General features: G+C 40.1%; 1 protein-coding gene across 2 annotated transcripts in view; it reads left to right on the top strand.

Moving 5' to 3' along the window:
* Positions 1–16,463, top strand: part of IGF2BP3 (insulin like growth factor 2 mRNA binding protein 3) — a 110,341-nt gene that overhangs the window by 71,202 nt on the left and 22,676 nt on the right. For both annotated transcript variants that reach the window (XM_058832444.1, XM_058832445.1), the window contains 5 exons: positions 6,826–7,110; positions 9,268–9,402; positions 9,969–10,091; positions 12,453–12,588; positions 14,411–14,542. In XM_058832444.1, the coding sequence (XP_058688427.1) occupies positions 6,826–7,110; positions 9,268–9,402; positions 9,969–10,091; positions 12,453–12,588; positions 14,411–14,542 (811 nt within the window). The remainder of the gene's footprint in view (positions 1–6,825; positions 7,111–9,267; positions 9,403–9,968; positions 10,092–12,452; positions 12,589–14,410; positions 14,543–16,463) is intronic.

Raw genomic sequence — 16,463 nt, 5'->3', positions numbered from 1 at the left:
GAAGATTAAAACAACAGTTTCCTCCCCCAACTCTACTTGCTAAATTTTAAGGTCAATCCCAAGGAAATGCTGGGATAAGCAAAGACTGTGAAGAAGTGTCAAAGATAATTTTTCCTTTTTCATAAGAAACCATGTGACAGTAACTGAGAACCTCTTGAGTTTGAAGCAGGCAAATTGACATGCAGTGTGGATGTTGTAGGGGAGCTGAAGCAATACAGGTTGAACGGTAGCAGTTTGGTTCCTTGGAACAGGTAGGGCAAGTGGAGGAGCATTGATTTGCATTTGTGAATGGCTTCACATGGGCACGGGTTTTCTAAGCCGATGAGTCCGTATTATGTACAGAACATGTTAGCTCAGATTGTCTGAGTTGGGAGATGACCTTGCAGTTGTTTAGAAGCCCCTAGGAGAAGTGGCTAGGTCAAGGTATTTTTAGGGAAAAAAACTGAGGAATTGGAATGAAGGCTTGCTACAGGACCTGCATGTGTGTGGGTTATCCATAGTGACTGCAGTGCTGTTTCAGTGAAATGGTTTTCCCAGACATGATCTGGCTTTGCTGCTTGGAACTGGCTGTGGGGGACAGCCGTGGCAGGGGAGAGAGAGGGAGCAGTGTGCAAGTGCTGATAGCTGATAAAGGCAGTGCTGGTCATCCTATGAAGGACATGCAGTAACAAGAACTGACTTTATCAAAAGCTGTTTGGGCTTGTAAAGAGTCAGCAGCTGGTAACAAGCTTTGTAGTTTGGAATTTAGCTCTTCAGGGTAAATGGTGCTCTTTGCCATGAGTTTTGAATCCAACACCATGACATGAAGATTTCTATGCTGCCACATACAGTGCGTCCCTAGGTCTAACTGTACCTCTTCTGTACTTTTGCAACGCACACACTAACCTCACAGTAGTGTTGGCTGACAGAACATGCAAAGTTGGCTACTTCCCTGCTGGATATCTGTATGGCACTGCCATGACTGTTGGAGTGTTCTGGCAGTGTGTGGTGAGGGTGCTGTAACACAATCTGGAGATACTTTTGATAAGCAGTTCTAAGTGAGTGTGGTATGCATTGCTTGGAGGACAGTACTTTTGAGTAAAACTTGTGCTTCCGCCCAGCTGGGAAACTGAGCTGCCTTCTGTCTTGCAAATTTAAGTAGTTGTGGCAGAGGCTTTTTCCTCTAGGCTGGTACTACAGTTGCGGCATGTTCAATTCAGGTCTGCATCCAAAATTAACTTGTAAAATGAAAACACTGAAGATTGCTGCAGTCTTTTTGAGAAAGAAGTCTTACTAGAGCACACAGCACCCAAAATCTGAGATGTGTGCACTTCCTGAGTTATAGCTGGGGCAGAGGTCTGTGCCTTTGTCCTGTTGTAGTTGTGCCTCTTTCCTAGCTGGAGAGGCATAGCCTGTCTTGTCGGAAAGAGCAGGATGCTGCTTCTGGCCAATGTGGCCAGAGCAAGGGAGCCAGCATGGCAGATCAGGCACTTTTTGGCAGCCTAGGAGCATTGCAGAAGCAGTGTGTGGGCCTTGGAAAACCACCCTTTGCTCTCTAGGACTGTGAGTAGCAAAGAGAAGGCTGGCACTACCAGGTCTGACACCACACCCCTCCTCTCCTCTCCTGCAAGCACTTGGGAAGAGGAGAGATTTGTTCCAGCTCTGAGTGGCCCTGCTGCTCTCCTTCCCAAAAACTGGAGAAGGCTTTACAAAGCATGTGCACTGCTGTGGCATTGGCAGTTGTTGAATGTTGTTGTGGGTTGTGGAATATTTGGAAGAGAGGAGAGAGCGAGGGACAGAGTCTGGAGCCTGTGCTTCACCCTGCACAACCCAACCAGCTGCACGCAGGTGCCGAGGCAGCCTGGGACATGCTTGCCATAACACAACCCCCCCTTCTCCCAACCTCAATCCCAACATCACTGCAGCCAACAGGACATGCTGTGTCCTTGTGACATGCTGCCACCAAAACTATAGCTTCTATCTTCAAAATTTATATCACCTTCTCTCTCCCTCCCCAAAAGGTTATAGTGTGTAGAAATCTAGTGCATGCTACAAGATTTAGCCTCATCCAGGATTTTGAAAGTCCAGTAGTGATCATCTTTTAATCAGAATACTTGCAAAAAAAAATTTATTACTCTTTCAATGAAGCACACATTTGTGTGTGTGCACATGTATCCTTGAATGAACAAGGGTTCACATGACTAATACTTTTATGTGCCATTGTGAGTCAGGGCTAATGTTGCCATAAGAATGATAATACTGAAAATTCAGTGGTGTATTATAAGCTTAGATTTTGTTTTTGTTTTGTTTTCAGAGGTACCGTTGAAACCTATATTTTTATTTAATGTAAAAAAATTATTATGCCAAAGAAAATCTGCCATGTACGTCTGTCTTCTTGTATGCAATTTTATCTGTTCAGGGAAGAAAAAAGAAAAGTGGCATACGTAAAAGCCCCATGTAGGAGTGAAATATGTTCTCCTTCTAGTGCTTCATGTCATCATGCTATCAGTGGAAGAATGATTCCCAGCACAAGACCTGGTGCTTTTACTGTAATCGTTTATCTAGGGTGTTTAACCTCCAGTAGCATCAAAAGGGAGAAGGCTGGGCAAGCTTCCTCTTGTAGAGAGCTCATGAGAGGAGAGTGGTGAGATGTCATTTTGATGGGAAAAACTCAGGTGACTAATTTATAGAATACTTGTTTAAATGTTTCATTTTTATGTAGGAACTCCTGCTTCTGAGCAGGTGTCACATGAACATAAACCAGTCTGCTATCCATCTTATCAGTACATGAACAGTAGTTTCTGCAGTCTCTTAATGAATTCATTTTATTAAAAAATTCAAAACTATTCTAAGAGATTTCTGTGTACCAGCTCTCGCTGGTATGTGAAATGGAAACATTTCTCTTTTCTACTAAATATAAATTTTAAAAGAATAACTTCAGGGTGGAGGCCACATCTTAATGGGGAAGTTAACTGAATTTTTCCCCATCTTTGTCCTCACTGAGTGATTCTTTAGGCTTTTAGATTGTGTAAAAGATGGTTTATGGGTTGTTTCAGCAATGCTCCCTGACAGAGGTAGTCTGCATGGCCTTCATGAACTTGTGGTGTCGTGGAAGGAGACCCCTAGCACTTGGGAAGGCAGAGGTGGTGTTGCTGTGTTCTGGAGTTCTCGAGGTGGTCAGTAAATGAGAGCATGTGCTTTACAGAAGGAGCTGGGTGTAACCTGTATTTGGTGAACTGCAACAATGACAATAGCTTTGCCTGAAATAGATGTCCCCAGTGCTGGGAAGAACTGGTCACTTGCTTTTAGCTGAGGCTCAGGCTTCCCCTGAGAGTAAGGCTGGCCCTCCTGATAGCAAGTGCTGTCCTAGATGCTGTTTTACAGGAATTTTGCATCTATCTAGAGGATAGAAGTTCTTAAACACTTGTCTCTTCATGGATTTTCTTCCACATCTGTCTCTCCAGCCCCCAAAGCAGTGCCTAGATGCCTCTAAAATTGAGCTTGTTATGGTGCAGAAGAGCTGCTGAATCATCACATTGCCTAATTCTAGCCCATGTTTTGTGCCACAAAACTGATGAAAATGGGTCCAGAACAGCTGAAGCAAAGTGTATGACAGTACTTTAAAAACCTAGTGAAAATTATCAAATATTGGAATGTGAAGGCCAGAATCAACAGCCAAAGGGACCTTCCAAAAACTGGGTTTTTTTTTTCCTCTGTAAGAAGGGCACTAGAACTGTGTATGTGTTACATCCACTGCAAGTCAGTAATCTTGGCATTCCACTGTGTGTTCCCAAATCAGTGTAGGATGTGGGACCACATACGAAGGAAATATCAGTTCCACAAAAGGCTTGAGAGATCAGTATTTAATTACTGATTCTTCTTCTGACTTCCCATCAGTTGAACAAGTCAAATTATAAAACAAGTCAGGCTGTAAAATATGGAGAACTCAGTGACTCACAGGGTGAATTAGTGTGTTATTTTTCCATGTCATCATATGGTTTTGGTGGCCAGAGATTGTTCACTGCTGACATAATTAATTTTCCACAATGGCAAATGAACTTTTCTAAGTTTGCTTTGAATTTAAGGTACTTATAGCCATATGGAACTATTTAACAATTTATAAATTGTTATTAAGAAGAAAAAAAATTCCAACCTTCTTTCCAGGAAAATATGGTGCAGATATATATATATTTGTTGCTGTAAAGTGTTTGTTGTGAAACCATGATAGGTATGAAGCCTGGTTGCAGACAATAAGCCTAATCTTTCCTTTCCCAGCCACTTCTAAGGAAGAGTGAGAAATCTGGTGCACTGCTTTACAGTCAGGTTTTATGTTAATGCTGGGACTCTGGTCCAAGATGTTTTAAAGACAGAGGAGGCTGACACATTTTGGGAAAGAAGCAATGTCTGAACTTGTCAAATAAATGCGTGGAGGGAAATGAGTTGGGATGGATGTTAATCTGGAGCCTATAAGCACATTTACAAAATTGTTGGTGTTCATCTCTCCAACATCTTGGTGTTTGATTCCCAAAGAAAGAGGGCTTGTGCAATTGGATGGTCTGGCAGTGCCATTTTCTTTCTGGTAGCAATTTCAGTGAAACTCAACCTAGAAAGAAAGGTCTTGGATATTTGCCACCAAGAAATTAACAAGAAATTCGCATGTTCAGGGTGTATGAAAAGGCAAGGTCTCAGACCCCTTTTCCAAATAGGATGTCCAGGGAGAGAGACTTCAGTGAAATGCCTTTTATACACAGATGCAGAAACTAAAAATTGAGACAAATCCATAGAAACACAAGTCTCACTAGTCTGCTCACTGCTCTTACTGTTTCGTAAACATGTTTTATTATGTAATAAAATGCGCTTCAAAGTCCATGGAGTAAAAGTTTAAAAATGTCAGCTCTGAAATAACCTCAGCAAATTTTAATCTAGCTCGTTTGCCACTTGCTGTAAAGGATTCTTCTGTTATGGGAGTAATTACACTCCTGCCCAATTCCCAAAGGACTTGTGTCTCATTTGGTTAACAGAAGTATTTAATGAACAGTGATCAGTTATTCAATATTTTGCTTTCTTTGTTCATTGGCATTGCCTTGGGCCTTATTTATTATCAGCCCTTATTAAACATTGTTCCAAAGACACAAATTGTTTTCTCATGAGCTCTTCACTGTCCAACTGGAGTATTTTGAGGATGCTGGCTCAACCCCTGGGAGATGAGGTGACCTGTTATCCTCAGTACCCAAATACCACTTCTTATCTGGGCTTCAACAGCTGCTTGTGACCCAGACTGTCAAATGGGACACCTGGGAGACAAATGTTTTTCACTGGCTGCCCTTGAAAATGTAGGCAATTGGTGGCTATCATCATTCTTTATCTCTGTAGCTGAGGCAGTAGTATAAGTATTGCTGAGGCTAATATTTGGTAAACTGGCAGTAATGTCCTGTAAATGTGAGTGAATGGAGGGGCTGGGTTAAGTTTCTGAATTCAGAGGCCTTGCTCCAGAGCATATGGTTGTTGGAGCTTTTTAATGAAAATATTGGTGAGTTCTTTAATAAAAGATGGAGACTCCCTCCCACTCTTGCCTTTTAATTTATTAAATTTATTTTTTAAATGTATTAAATTATTTATTAATTTTATTTTTTAAAAGAAAATCTGTCACTAATCCTTGATTCAATAATAAGTCTGGCATTTATGAACTAACTCAAATCAGTGAGTGCATGTTTCAGTGATCAGTATATTGCTGATAATCTGAATAATTGCCTGAATAATCTGATAATTGCCTGTCGTAGCAAAACCTGAAATGCCTTTTTTGGGCAAATATACCACTGGCTTACCAATGTTGCATGTTAGCTTAGTTATTCCTAATGTTTGCCAGATATTTAGTCATATTGACTCTATTCTGTTTGTGCGTGGAAGGCTTTCTACCTTTTGGAAATCTGTCATTTTTAAGTTGAGTTGAGTTCCTCCTGTGAACAGGAGAGCCAAGAGCAGGTCAGGTTGGCCTGCAGACCTGTCCTTGGTCAGGAAGAGGGACTGAGCAGAGGGAATGCTGAGTGACCGGCAGGTTTTCAGTTCAAGGGACCACAGTATGAGGGGGTTGTGTACGTATCCCTCTGTGATGCTTGACTAAAAGAACAAGAGAGGTTGAAATAACATTTTAAATGCCTTCTAATAACCTTGCTTTTATGGAGAATTTAACATAGACGTGGGGCTTTAATTTCCTTGTTAACTTTTAAACCTATGTACAATATGGCTAATTAGTAAGTTGCAAGGTGCTCTTGCAGTCTAAGGGGCATTTCAGATGCCATTGACTGGCTCTGAGTGCTTTCCTGCTGAGGTGAAGGTGCTCTCTTCTTTCATATAAATGTGTTTTTTTCATTCCTGTCACAGCTCTATCAGTTATTGCAAAAACTGCAGCCAAATAGCTGCGCTGGCAAAAACCCTAATGAAGGTGCTGTGATAGCAGCTAAAAAGTTTTCCCTCTGGTGCAGCTTTAATTCTATTTGGGAAATTGATTTAAATTAAATCAGGCAAAAGAATGCTTTTGAGTGTATAAGCTCTGTCTCCTGTGAGGTTTTGCTGATAGGGTTGGACCAGCAAAACCTTTAAAGTGCATAGAAGCCCAGAACAAGCAAGAGCTAACTTGTAGTTCTTAATATGGTGACTTGGTGTAATCAAAATCTTGGCTGAAGGATTTAAAATATAACTTTCCATCTTGGAATGAACTTTTAGTTTCATCATGCAAGTTAAAAAGGACAGAAGTCTATATCTGAATAGCTTGTCATTTCATAAGGCCCTGTGTGCGCCCATGGGTTTTTTTTAATCTTCTCTCTCCTCCCCTTTCCAAATAAACAGAGCAATAGAAAAACTGAACGGGTTTCAGCTTGAAAACTATTCCTTGAAAGTTGCATACATCCCTGATGAGATGGCAGCCCAGCAACCTCCACAACAACATCCCCAGGGAAGACGTGGATTTGGCCAGAGGGGTCCTCCCAGACAAGGGTCACCCGGCGCAACCACACGGCAGAAACCGCAGTCGGACGTTCCTCTACGGATGCTGGTTCCCACACAGTTTGTAGGAGCCATTATCGGGAAAGAAGGAGCAACAATCAGAAACATTACTAAGCAGACACAGTCCAAGTAAGTTATTTTACAAAACTGTAATTAGTAGCTTTAATATTGTGTCATCCTTTTAAAGAGGAATTTGTAGAATTTCATTGTTAATCTGCATGGTCGGAGAGCAAATGAAGATAACAGAGAACAGGAAATATTTCGCAGGATTTATTTAAGACCTGGATTCTGTCCTTGACACATGTTCAAATACTAAATGACTTTTTTATCCCTTTTTAAAAGAGGACTGCTAGCAGGATGGTACTCTGTTGGAGAGTTTTGCTTAGAGAGGTACTAATATGGTTCTGGTCCAAAATGTGAAACTGAAAGTTGTAATATGTTGTTTTGGGGGACAGAACAGTCCCATACAGTCAGTGTGGTGATGTACCCAAGTCTTCAAGTGTTTATTCTAGTTTTAGTTTGATTTAAGGCACTTTTTGGATTTGTAAATTTTGTCAATTCAAGATGTGGGGGGGAAAAACCCTAAACAAAAAAACTTTTTATCTCCCCTCACTACTTCTTACATGTTACCCTCCTCTGTTTCTGGAGAATATATTTGTTGCTCTCAAGTGGCAGACCACACCAAAACACAGATTAAGGAAATGCATGGGAGGCAAAAAGCAAGCTGCTAAGTGACCTAAGAAGCTTAGAGCACTGGGGTCTAGAGACGCTGGAAGAGATTGTTTCCAGTGCGTGTTAAATCCCTACCCACAAGGAAGAGCTCAGCACAGATGCAGAAGGAGGTGGGGTTCTTATTCCAAGAGTTTTTCTAGGATACCCTTAAAAGCAGAGAATCAAAATGCTGCCTTCAGCAGCCCACTGGTAGGAGCCCCCAGCTCTGCAGTTGTGCAGCAGGCAGGACCTGGGAATGAGCTGTGTGTGAGGGGACTGAGGGTGGGTGGGAGCCTCAATTTTGAGAGCAGTTAATGAGGATAAGGGACTCCTCTTTAATTACACCCCAGCCCCCAACAAACAGGCTTCCGCCCCTCCCCAAACCCAGGATTATCATGATGCTCCTTCCAACCTCTCATTAGCACGATGTAACCCAGGAGACTATTTAGTGTGTTTAACAACACAGGTTTAAGAGATTTGTGGTGTCCTGACAAGACTTGGTTGCAATTTTTCTATGGGTAATCAATTTTTCAGGTGATACATAAAGCCTCTGGTTCTTGGACTATAAAAGTCCTGGAAGATTGGCATAAGGAAAGCTTTTATATCTAAAAGAAGGGTGGGTAGAGCAGAAATAATTGCAGGTTGCTAACTTTGCAGATATGCAACTTTGAGAATGATGTTTTCATTGGTTTGGGGATAAAAGAGGAAATTTCATCTACTTTCAGTTCCACTAAGAATTGCCACAGGTTTCTTGGAAAATGCTGCCTTGTGAAACAAAATGACTTTTCAGTGCTTGAAAGAACTGAAGAAATAAAGGCATTTACTTGAAAAGCAGCATGGTTGCTTCAGTTAGGAAACAGCTGTTACATGTGGAAGAGGAGCAAAAACAAAAAGCAGAGAACATGTGAGCTGCTGTTATTGGCAGGGAGAAATAATATCAAGGCATTGTCTTTATGCAGGTCATAATTCATTTTTATTAAATTCTTAGAACTACATATACCTATTGTAGAACAAGGCTAGTAGTTTCAGCGTAGTAGATGGTAAAGGTGGTATCAGGACAAAATCAGGCTGGAAAAGTATAAGAAACTAATCTTGTGGATGGATGCAAAGTACTACCGTGCTACATTCTAGTAGAGGTGTGTTGGGAAACTCTGCTGCTAAGGTATTTAAAAGAAAATGGGACAAAGCCTGACTGTCCTGTAGCTGCACAGTCATTCTAGGTAGAGCAGTGTGGCTGGAGATGGAGCACTGGGAAAGCTTGATGAGATGTCTTCAGGGGTTTACCACGCTATCAGTCAAACAACTCTCCTGAATATCTTGAAGGGAGTTTACTGAGAAAAGGAGATCCTAGTGTCCACAAAGGTGGGGTTTAGCTGGTAAAATCAGGATAGGAGAGGCTCTTCATAACACACAAATTTGCATTTATGGTATGTTTAAGTAATTGTAAACTTTTCAAAATTAAACTCCTAATATATAGTCACTGTTACCTCAGAATAAATTCGTTTTATGAGAGTTGGAAATACACAAGGCTTACCATAGAGTATGTGGTTAGTTACTGTTTTTCTTTCTTCCAAGAATTGATATTCATCGTAAGGAGAATGCAGGTGCTGCTGAGAAACCAATTACCATCCACTCAACTCCTGAAGGTTGCTCAACAGCTTGTAAAATTATTATGGAGATCATGCAAAAGGAAGCTCAAGATACTAAATTGTGAGTAAAAAGCATTTCATTGTGAAAGCATTAAAAATTCTGAATTCTCACTGGCTTAATTTAAAGAAGTTGTCTTTAAAGCTCTTAACAAGTGAATATTAGCTGTTATCTGTATCTAAGTAGGTAAAGGAACTGAGATATTTTACCTTTCAGGACAGTCTACTTGCTTAATTAGCCCCAGCATGCTTCTACAATTTCAGTTGTTGTCTGGCTGTGATTTTGAGGTGAACGGGAGCAAATATGGAAGTTTCTTGAGCAACTGACAGCTTTTAGTCAGAGCAAGCATGACAAGTTGAGAGCCCTCACTAAAAGCTTTAAGATATATTTCTTCCCTCCCAACAGCTCTTGCTACTTCAGTCTGAGCTTTATTTAGCTCAAGGTATGTCAAAATTAAGCCATAGGTGATAGCGCTGAAAAGCCCATTGCACCTGGACTTATTCTGCACCCAGTGAAAACATGCAAATGGGAGTCGTGGATATTTCTATGAAAATAAAATTAATCCACAACATGCATGAAAGTTCTACTCTGGTGTCCAAAAGTCTCACTAGGTATAACTTCCATTACAGTACAGAAGAAATTCCCTTGAAGATACTGGCACATAACAACTTTGTTGGCCGACTTATTGGCAAGGAAGGAAGAAACCTGAAGAAAATTGAACAGGACACAGATACTAAAATCACAATATCACCGTAAGTTTTTGGTGGCTTTTGGTGAGATGTCAAATGGCAGCAATGCTGCTGTGGGACATTCAGGTACAGAGTTCTTAGAAAAATATTCTGCGTGTTGAAGGCTGAGATAACAGCTCTTCAGAGGCCTTTCCATCATATGGATTAAACTGTTACTTAAGCTCAGTTAAATTTTATGTAAACAGTGAGTCTTCATTGTAAACTCAGGCAAGAGCAAGCCTAAAAATAACCTAGGCTATGTGGAGCCTGTGTTAGACTATATTTTAAGTGTCAGTTGTTTTTAACATATTATACCATATGTAATGATGAGTGTTTGAAACTCTAAGTCTGGATCAGTTCTGAGCTATGTGTGAAAATGAGTGAAATTAGTGATGTTTTAGTTTCCGGTATATATTAAATTTTTGGATCAGAGGGAAAGAAATAGAGAAAATGAATACTGAAAAGATATCTTTAGTAGCCGTTCTGTCCTTCTTGACCACTGACAGCCAAATCACAATACGTTGGCTAGTCTGCTGCAAAGTAGTATCTTTTGGTCTGAGTTTCTGAGGGTAACTGAGACCTGTTCAAATTTAGCTGAGATTAAACAGGAGTTTCCACCTTTACTGGAAATCTGTAAATCACTGATTAGATTAACATCTCTGTAGAAGCTTGGCAGTCAATAGTAGTTTTACCCTGGAGTAATATCTTCAGAGAACCTCCTGTTCTGAATAATGAATGCTCTGGCATGAACTTTCAAGCACTTGAAGGCATCCTGGATTTGGCTTTGGCCAGAAAGGGTGAGAATTAGACTTACAGGCTGTAGGAAAGGGAAAAGGTTGGGAAAACACATGAAAATGCATGAAGAGGTGTGAATACATGCAGGAGACAAAAAAGTACTGCAGGAAATAGCTCAAATGAGGACAAGGAAGCTGGGAGTAAATGTGGCTCTTCAAAAAGAGGAAAACAAATTTGGATGAAAGCACCTGAGGCCTGCCTTAAAGGTGTGTGCGTTTATGGAACTAGTCTGAGGAAAAGAAATCAAATAGAGAAACAGCACCTAAATAAATATGCTTCAAGAATAGATTTTAAGGCCAGCATGCTCTCTTGAACATGTTCCCATAAACATTTTGTCTGCAAACAGTACACAGACTATTAATGCTAAAAGGGGAAAAAAAGGTGTACAGAGTACATGACAAAATGGTCTTCATTCCACTTGTCTTTATTGATGATAACGCAAATAACATATTGTCTGTAAATAGCTACAGAGTATTTTTTAATTTAGCAAATTAATGGTTTATTTGCATTAAAATCTTGGCCTCAAGATTGTATTTGTCATACTATGCCTAAAATAACCCCCTGAAGTCCTCTAGTGTAGTCAATACATAAATGAGAGCGTATATGCCCATTGATTTTGCTATATCTAATTAGTCTTTCCCGTGATCTCTTCATTCAGGCTTTTTGGTAAGCTTGTCCATAAATTTAAAGTAAGGCATCAGGTTTGGGAAAGTGTTTCCTCTCTTCTCTGGGATGTTTTCCACCACTTTGCTTCCTGAGGCAGTACTTCAGTACTCCCACACTGGAAGGTCAAGGACTGCTCAGTGGATGTGTGTTGTGCCTGGCCGAGATGTGCGGGTTGCTGTGCAGGAAGGCAAGGCCTTGTGTGCTGCTTCCTCTCTCCTTCCTGCCATGGGCTTCCTCACTCCTACATCTTGCTCTGGACTTTGTCTTCACCCCTTTGCCTTTTCTCAGTACATGGATATGCCACGGCTTCCCAGAGTGTTTAATCCATGTTATCACAGTAGGTTAGCATTTGTTGCCAAATAAAGCCCTGGTGTAAAGCTGTCACTCTTTCATTTTCCCTGAGGAGTTACTAGTGTTGAGCAGCAAATGTTGACTTGCACACAGCCTTTCTTTTTTCCCTTTTTGAGGGTTTGGAGGCTCTCCTGCAGGCTCATTGAGGCTGGATTTCTCTCTCCTGTCCCTAAGGAATAATAGTTCTCAAGGAAGAAATGTTTCTTAGGGCATGTTTCTGGGATGTCCAACATGAGTGTCTGAAGCCCTGTCCCTGTTGGTAGTGCTGGTGTGGGGTGTGAGGTGGGACATTGCTGCACTGACCTGCAGCAGCTCTGTGTGTCCCCCCACAGCGTGGTGGCTCCATTTTGAGCAGTGTGTCTCTGCCATCCCGTGCCAAACCTCGCCGTGAGGGGTCTTGTGTTTCCTGTGAGGCTGGAGTTCCCCCAGATTATCTGAGAACTGTATTTGAGCCCAGTTACGAATTGTCTTCGGAGGGCAAACTCGACATGCTTGGGTGTTGTCGCACTCAAATGATAAATCTGGATTATCTTCTCTGTTTGCTAGTTCACTGTGCTTCTGTCTCATTTGCAGATTGCAGGACCTGACACTCTATAATCCAGAAAGGACCATTACAGTTAAAGGCAGTATTGAAACTTGTGCCAAGGCTGAGGAAGAAATTATGAAGAAAATCAGGGAGTCCTATGAAAATGATATTGCTGCTATGAATGTGAGTTTTCTTAGGGTGTGGGCTCTTTCTGGGACTAAAACCACAGAAGGGTTTTGGGTGTGAGGGACCCCTGGAGGTCACCTGGGCCAGCAGTGCTCAGTGTAGGCCCCACTTCAAAATTCAACTAGGTCGTGTAGGAACTTCGTCTTCTCCTTAGCATTTCCATGGATAGAAAGCCCATATTGTCTCTGGTTAGCCTGTGCCCTGCCTCACTGCTCTCTGATGATTTCTTTTTTCCCCCTAATATCACATCAGAATTTTCTGTTGCAGCCTCTCAGTTACCTCTTATTTATTTGTGGGAGTGTGGGCAAGTGTTTTTGTTATTTATTTATATGTCCTATTTTAATGGAGGCTTTTTCTGGTTTATTTTTGTGTGGGGGAACTGAGAACTTTATTTAGATTGAGGAAATTACTGAGCATTTAACTTTTTTCTTGTTACAAGAACCTGAAGGAGGGTGTGTTTGTGCTGTTGTGGCCTATGTGCTCTGGCTTGCATGTTTTTTTAAAGTAGTGATTCAGTCTCTTCACATAAATAGCATAATCATGTATGGAAGAAGGATCTCCCCTGTTTTTAATTATTTAATTTAAGAAGGTTTTATTAAAAGTTTTTTTCTTGATATGGATGATAAAGGCATAAAACTTTTTGAAGATGATTGGTGATGATATAATGAAAACAACATACCTCATTAGTTTGCCAAAGTGTTACTAATGCATATTGAGAAATTATTGAGATTTTTTTGATAGTTAGGAAAAGCTTTGTATGTGTGTATGTATCCAAATCTTATGGTCTTACAGTTAGAATGGAAATATTTTTTCAGTTTACAGTAGTCTTGACTTTCTAGACATGTCTGTTCTTAATGCTTGTCCTACCAAGTGGAGAGAATATTCTCCCCACTTTTTCCCCCACACAAAGCAAATTGCAGTACATGAACTACACATGAGGAACAAAGTACTCAATAGTGGTGCATTTTTGTTTCATGTAACAAGCAGAAACATGGGGTAAATTAGAGACTGCATTACTATTTGACAAAGGTATGGAAAGTCCAGAACTACATCTGTTACTGTATAGATTTCAAGTTTAGTTTGTAGTGATTATTAAGGTAGTTTCTAAGGTGGTGAAGTTTTGAGGTTTTTTTGGTGTCTTATGATTGACTTATCTTAATGGCCTGAGATAGTCTGTCTCTCTAGCTGAGGTATTTCTAAATCATATTCATGTTTTTGAGTAATAATCTGGAAAAGGGAAAAGGGTGCTGACAAGTTCTGTATCAGACAACAAATACTTCCTACCACATGATAGTGTCACTTTTCTCAGGTGTGGTCAAGCAAGGGACATGCGACTTTACAGTTGATTCATTCCCAGCAATTGCTGGAGGTATCTCGCTTCATCTTTTGCAAAGGAGGGAGGATGGGGTGATAATATCACATATATATTTCCCCCAGTGTAAGAAAAGAAAGGCCTTGTGAATTATCTTTCTCTGTTTCTACAGAGCTGTCTTTTTAGTATGAGGACAAAACTATTATTTTTCTGATAAATTTATTCACTCTGAAAGTAAATAGTACTATTATCTGAATATCTTGCTGTAAAATTTGAAATGTGTTTTGCTGTTTAAGTTATAACAAATGATCTGCCTTTCTTACTATGTATTTTTAATGTTATTGTCTGTACATGTGTCTAGGAAACAGGTTTGAAGGAGAGTCCTTTCAGTAATGGAGGTGAATTATTTTTTAAAATAACATCCCAAAAGGTTAATAGCGTATGCCAACTAGGATTTTATTAAAGTTAATAACAGAACTCTAAATCTTAACTCTTCTGCCATTGCAGCTTCAAGCACATTTAATTCCTGGATTAAATCTGAATGCCTTGGGTCTGTTCCCACCTTCTTCTTCAGGAATACCACCTCCCGCAGTGAGTGTTGCCTCTGCTGCTGCTGCTGCTTCATATCCACCATTTGGGGTAAGGGAAGCTCTGATTTTGGATGGTTAGTGGATGGTGATACTAATTTGTGCAATGCTGCTGCTCAAAACTAGGGAGAATGCAACATTTTTTGCCAAGTTACCTGGAAAATCTGGGAAAGGTGTTTTGCTAGCTGTGTTGTGTCATTTTTCTAAGTGTTGTCTGTCCTTCTGCTTGCACACTGAGAAGTATTTTGTGTGGCTGCAGTTGGGAGCAGGCATTAATTTCTTTTCTAGTGAAATGCTCAGTGAAACTGAAAATAGTGCTGCTTAGAAAATCGTTAGATTTTATTTTATATAGGATTTGAATAATTCCAGAAAGAAATCTCACATAAATAGTATTTCAGAATTACTGGAATTGCCAATTAATAATGCTAGTCTGCAATTTTATTGCTTGTGATATGGAAGGAAAAGAAAGGATCTCTTGTCATGAAGTGGAGATCTATATGTAGCTAAAATGTCTATTTGAATGTAGCAGTTTATAAATGCCCTGTTGAAATGCAATACTGCTAAATATATAGAATGTAAATTGCATGGATTAATCTCCAGAAAGCTGTGATTTACTTGCCACTTTGCTGAATATCTGAACAAGTTTAACAGAATTTTACTCAAATTCTGTGCTGATTAGTAAACATAAATGAGGTATTTTGCTATGGAGCAGAAGGTCATTTGTTGTACCAGAAAGCTCCAGAATCTGTCTGGAACTGAGATGGTGTTCTGTTTTCAAGAAAAGACAACGTCATTAGAAGAAGGTGATTTTTTTCATTTCCTCCCTGTTTCTGGTGCTGGTGGTCACTAGCAACTCAATGCAAGGTGAATTTTCTGAACAATTCTAACTAGTCTTAAGAAGTAGATGACAGAGCTTTACAAACTCTGCTGTTTCAGTTCGTCCCCTTCTTTGCCCAACAGTGACATCTAGAGAGCTAAGTCTGAGACTCTTCATGAACTAGAAAAGTGAAAATGCAGCACAACACACCAAACTTTATCAAACAACTCAAGTTGTATTATACTAAAGGGTAGCTGTGGTCTAAATATTTTTCCCAGCGCAAGAAGCCAAGAGAGAGTCACTGCAAGGAGCAGGAAAAATTCCACTCTTGTAGCATTGTTTGTGAGAATGAACAACTTTGGTGTTACGAATGTATTATGAAATATATTGAATATAGTATTGGCTTTATCAGAAAAATGTGCTTCAATGAAAGTTACAATAGAAGTATGTTTATACTCAGTTTTTACTGTCAATAGCAGAGCCTCCATTTATGACAAACAAATTCTCTCCCTCACAGCCCTTTTGGAGTCTGCACTCCAATTAGATTGGCAGAGTAAACTAAACAATACAGGTTTCTGCTTCACTGTATTATATAAAATGCCATCTCTGGTAATGAATTGCCTCAATTGTTTTCTTGAGAGAATAGATGTGGTTTGTTAAAAGTATATAATTTTCTTTCTTGGTAATTAAAAGTGTGGCTTTTCCTTTCTTTTTACTCCAGATTTGCAGACTACTTTGCTATTCTTGAGATTCATACTGTAAGCCCACAGTTCTGTTCATCACTTGGTTTATTTTCATTTCTTTCCCACTTTTCCCCTCTGTTGTGGTTCTTTTTGCTTTGGCTTTAAATATTCACCTAAACAGTGCTGAATTTGGTGGTTACTCCTGTGTGTCCCTCTGTTGCTAGTGCACCTTTATCCCCCAAATGCAACTTTTTTTGGCCTGCTAAGATCTCTTGCAGTTTCCAGGTTTCTGGAAATAGGATAATGGCAACATCTGGAAAAAAGCATCAAGAAACAAATGTCATTGTGTAAAAGTGTAGAAACTGTGCAGCTGGAAGGACCACTGTCTGAACTCTCTTGCTTCTGCTCACGCTCAGTCCTCTGAAGTGGCTCTCATTCCATGCAGTCTAGATGTGTGACAAGCCAACATGCAG

This window comes from Poecile atricapillus, chromosome 2 (assembly GCF_030490865.1).
Source record: "Poecile atricapillus isolate bPoeAtr1 chromosome 2, bPoeAtr1.hap1, whole genome shotgun sequence".
Lineage (NCBI taxonomy): Eukaryota > Metazoa > Chordata > Aves > Passeriformes > Paridae > Poecile > Poecile atricapillus.
This window is presented reverse-complemented; position numbering and strand designations above follow the sequence as displayed.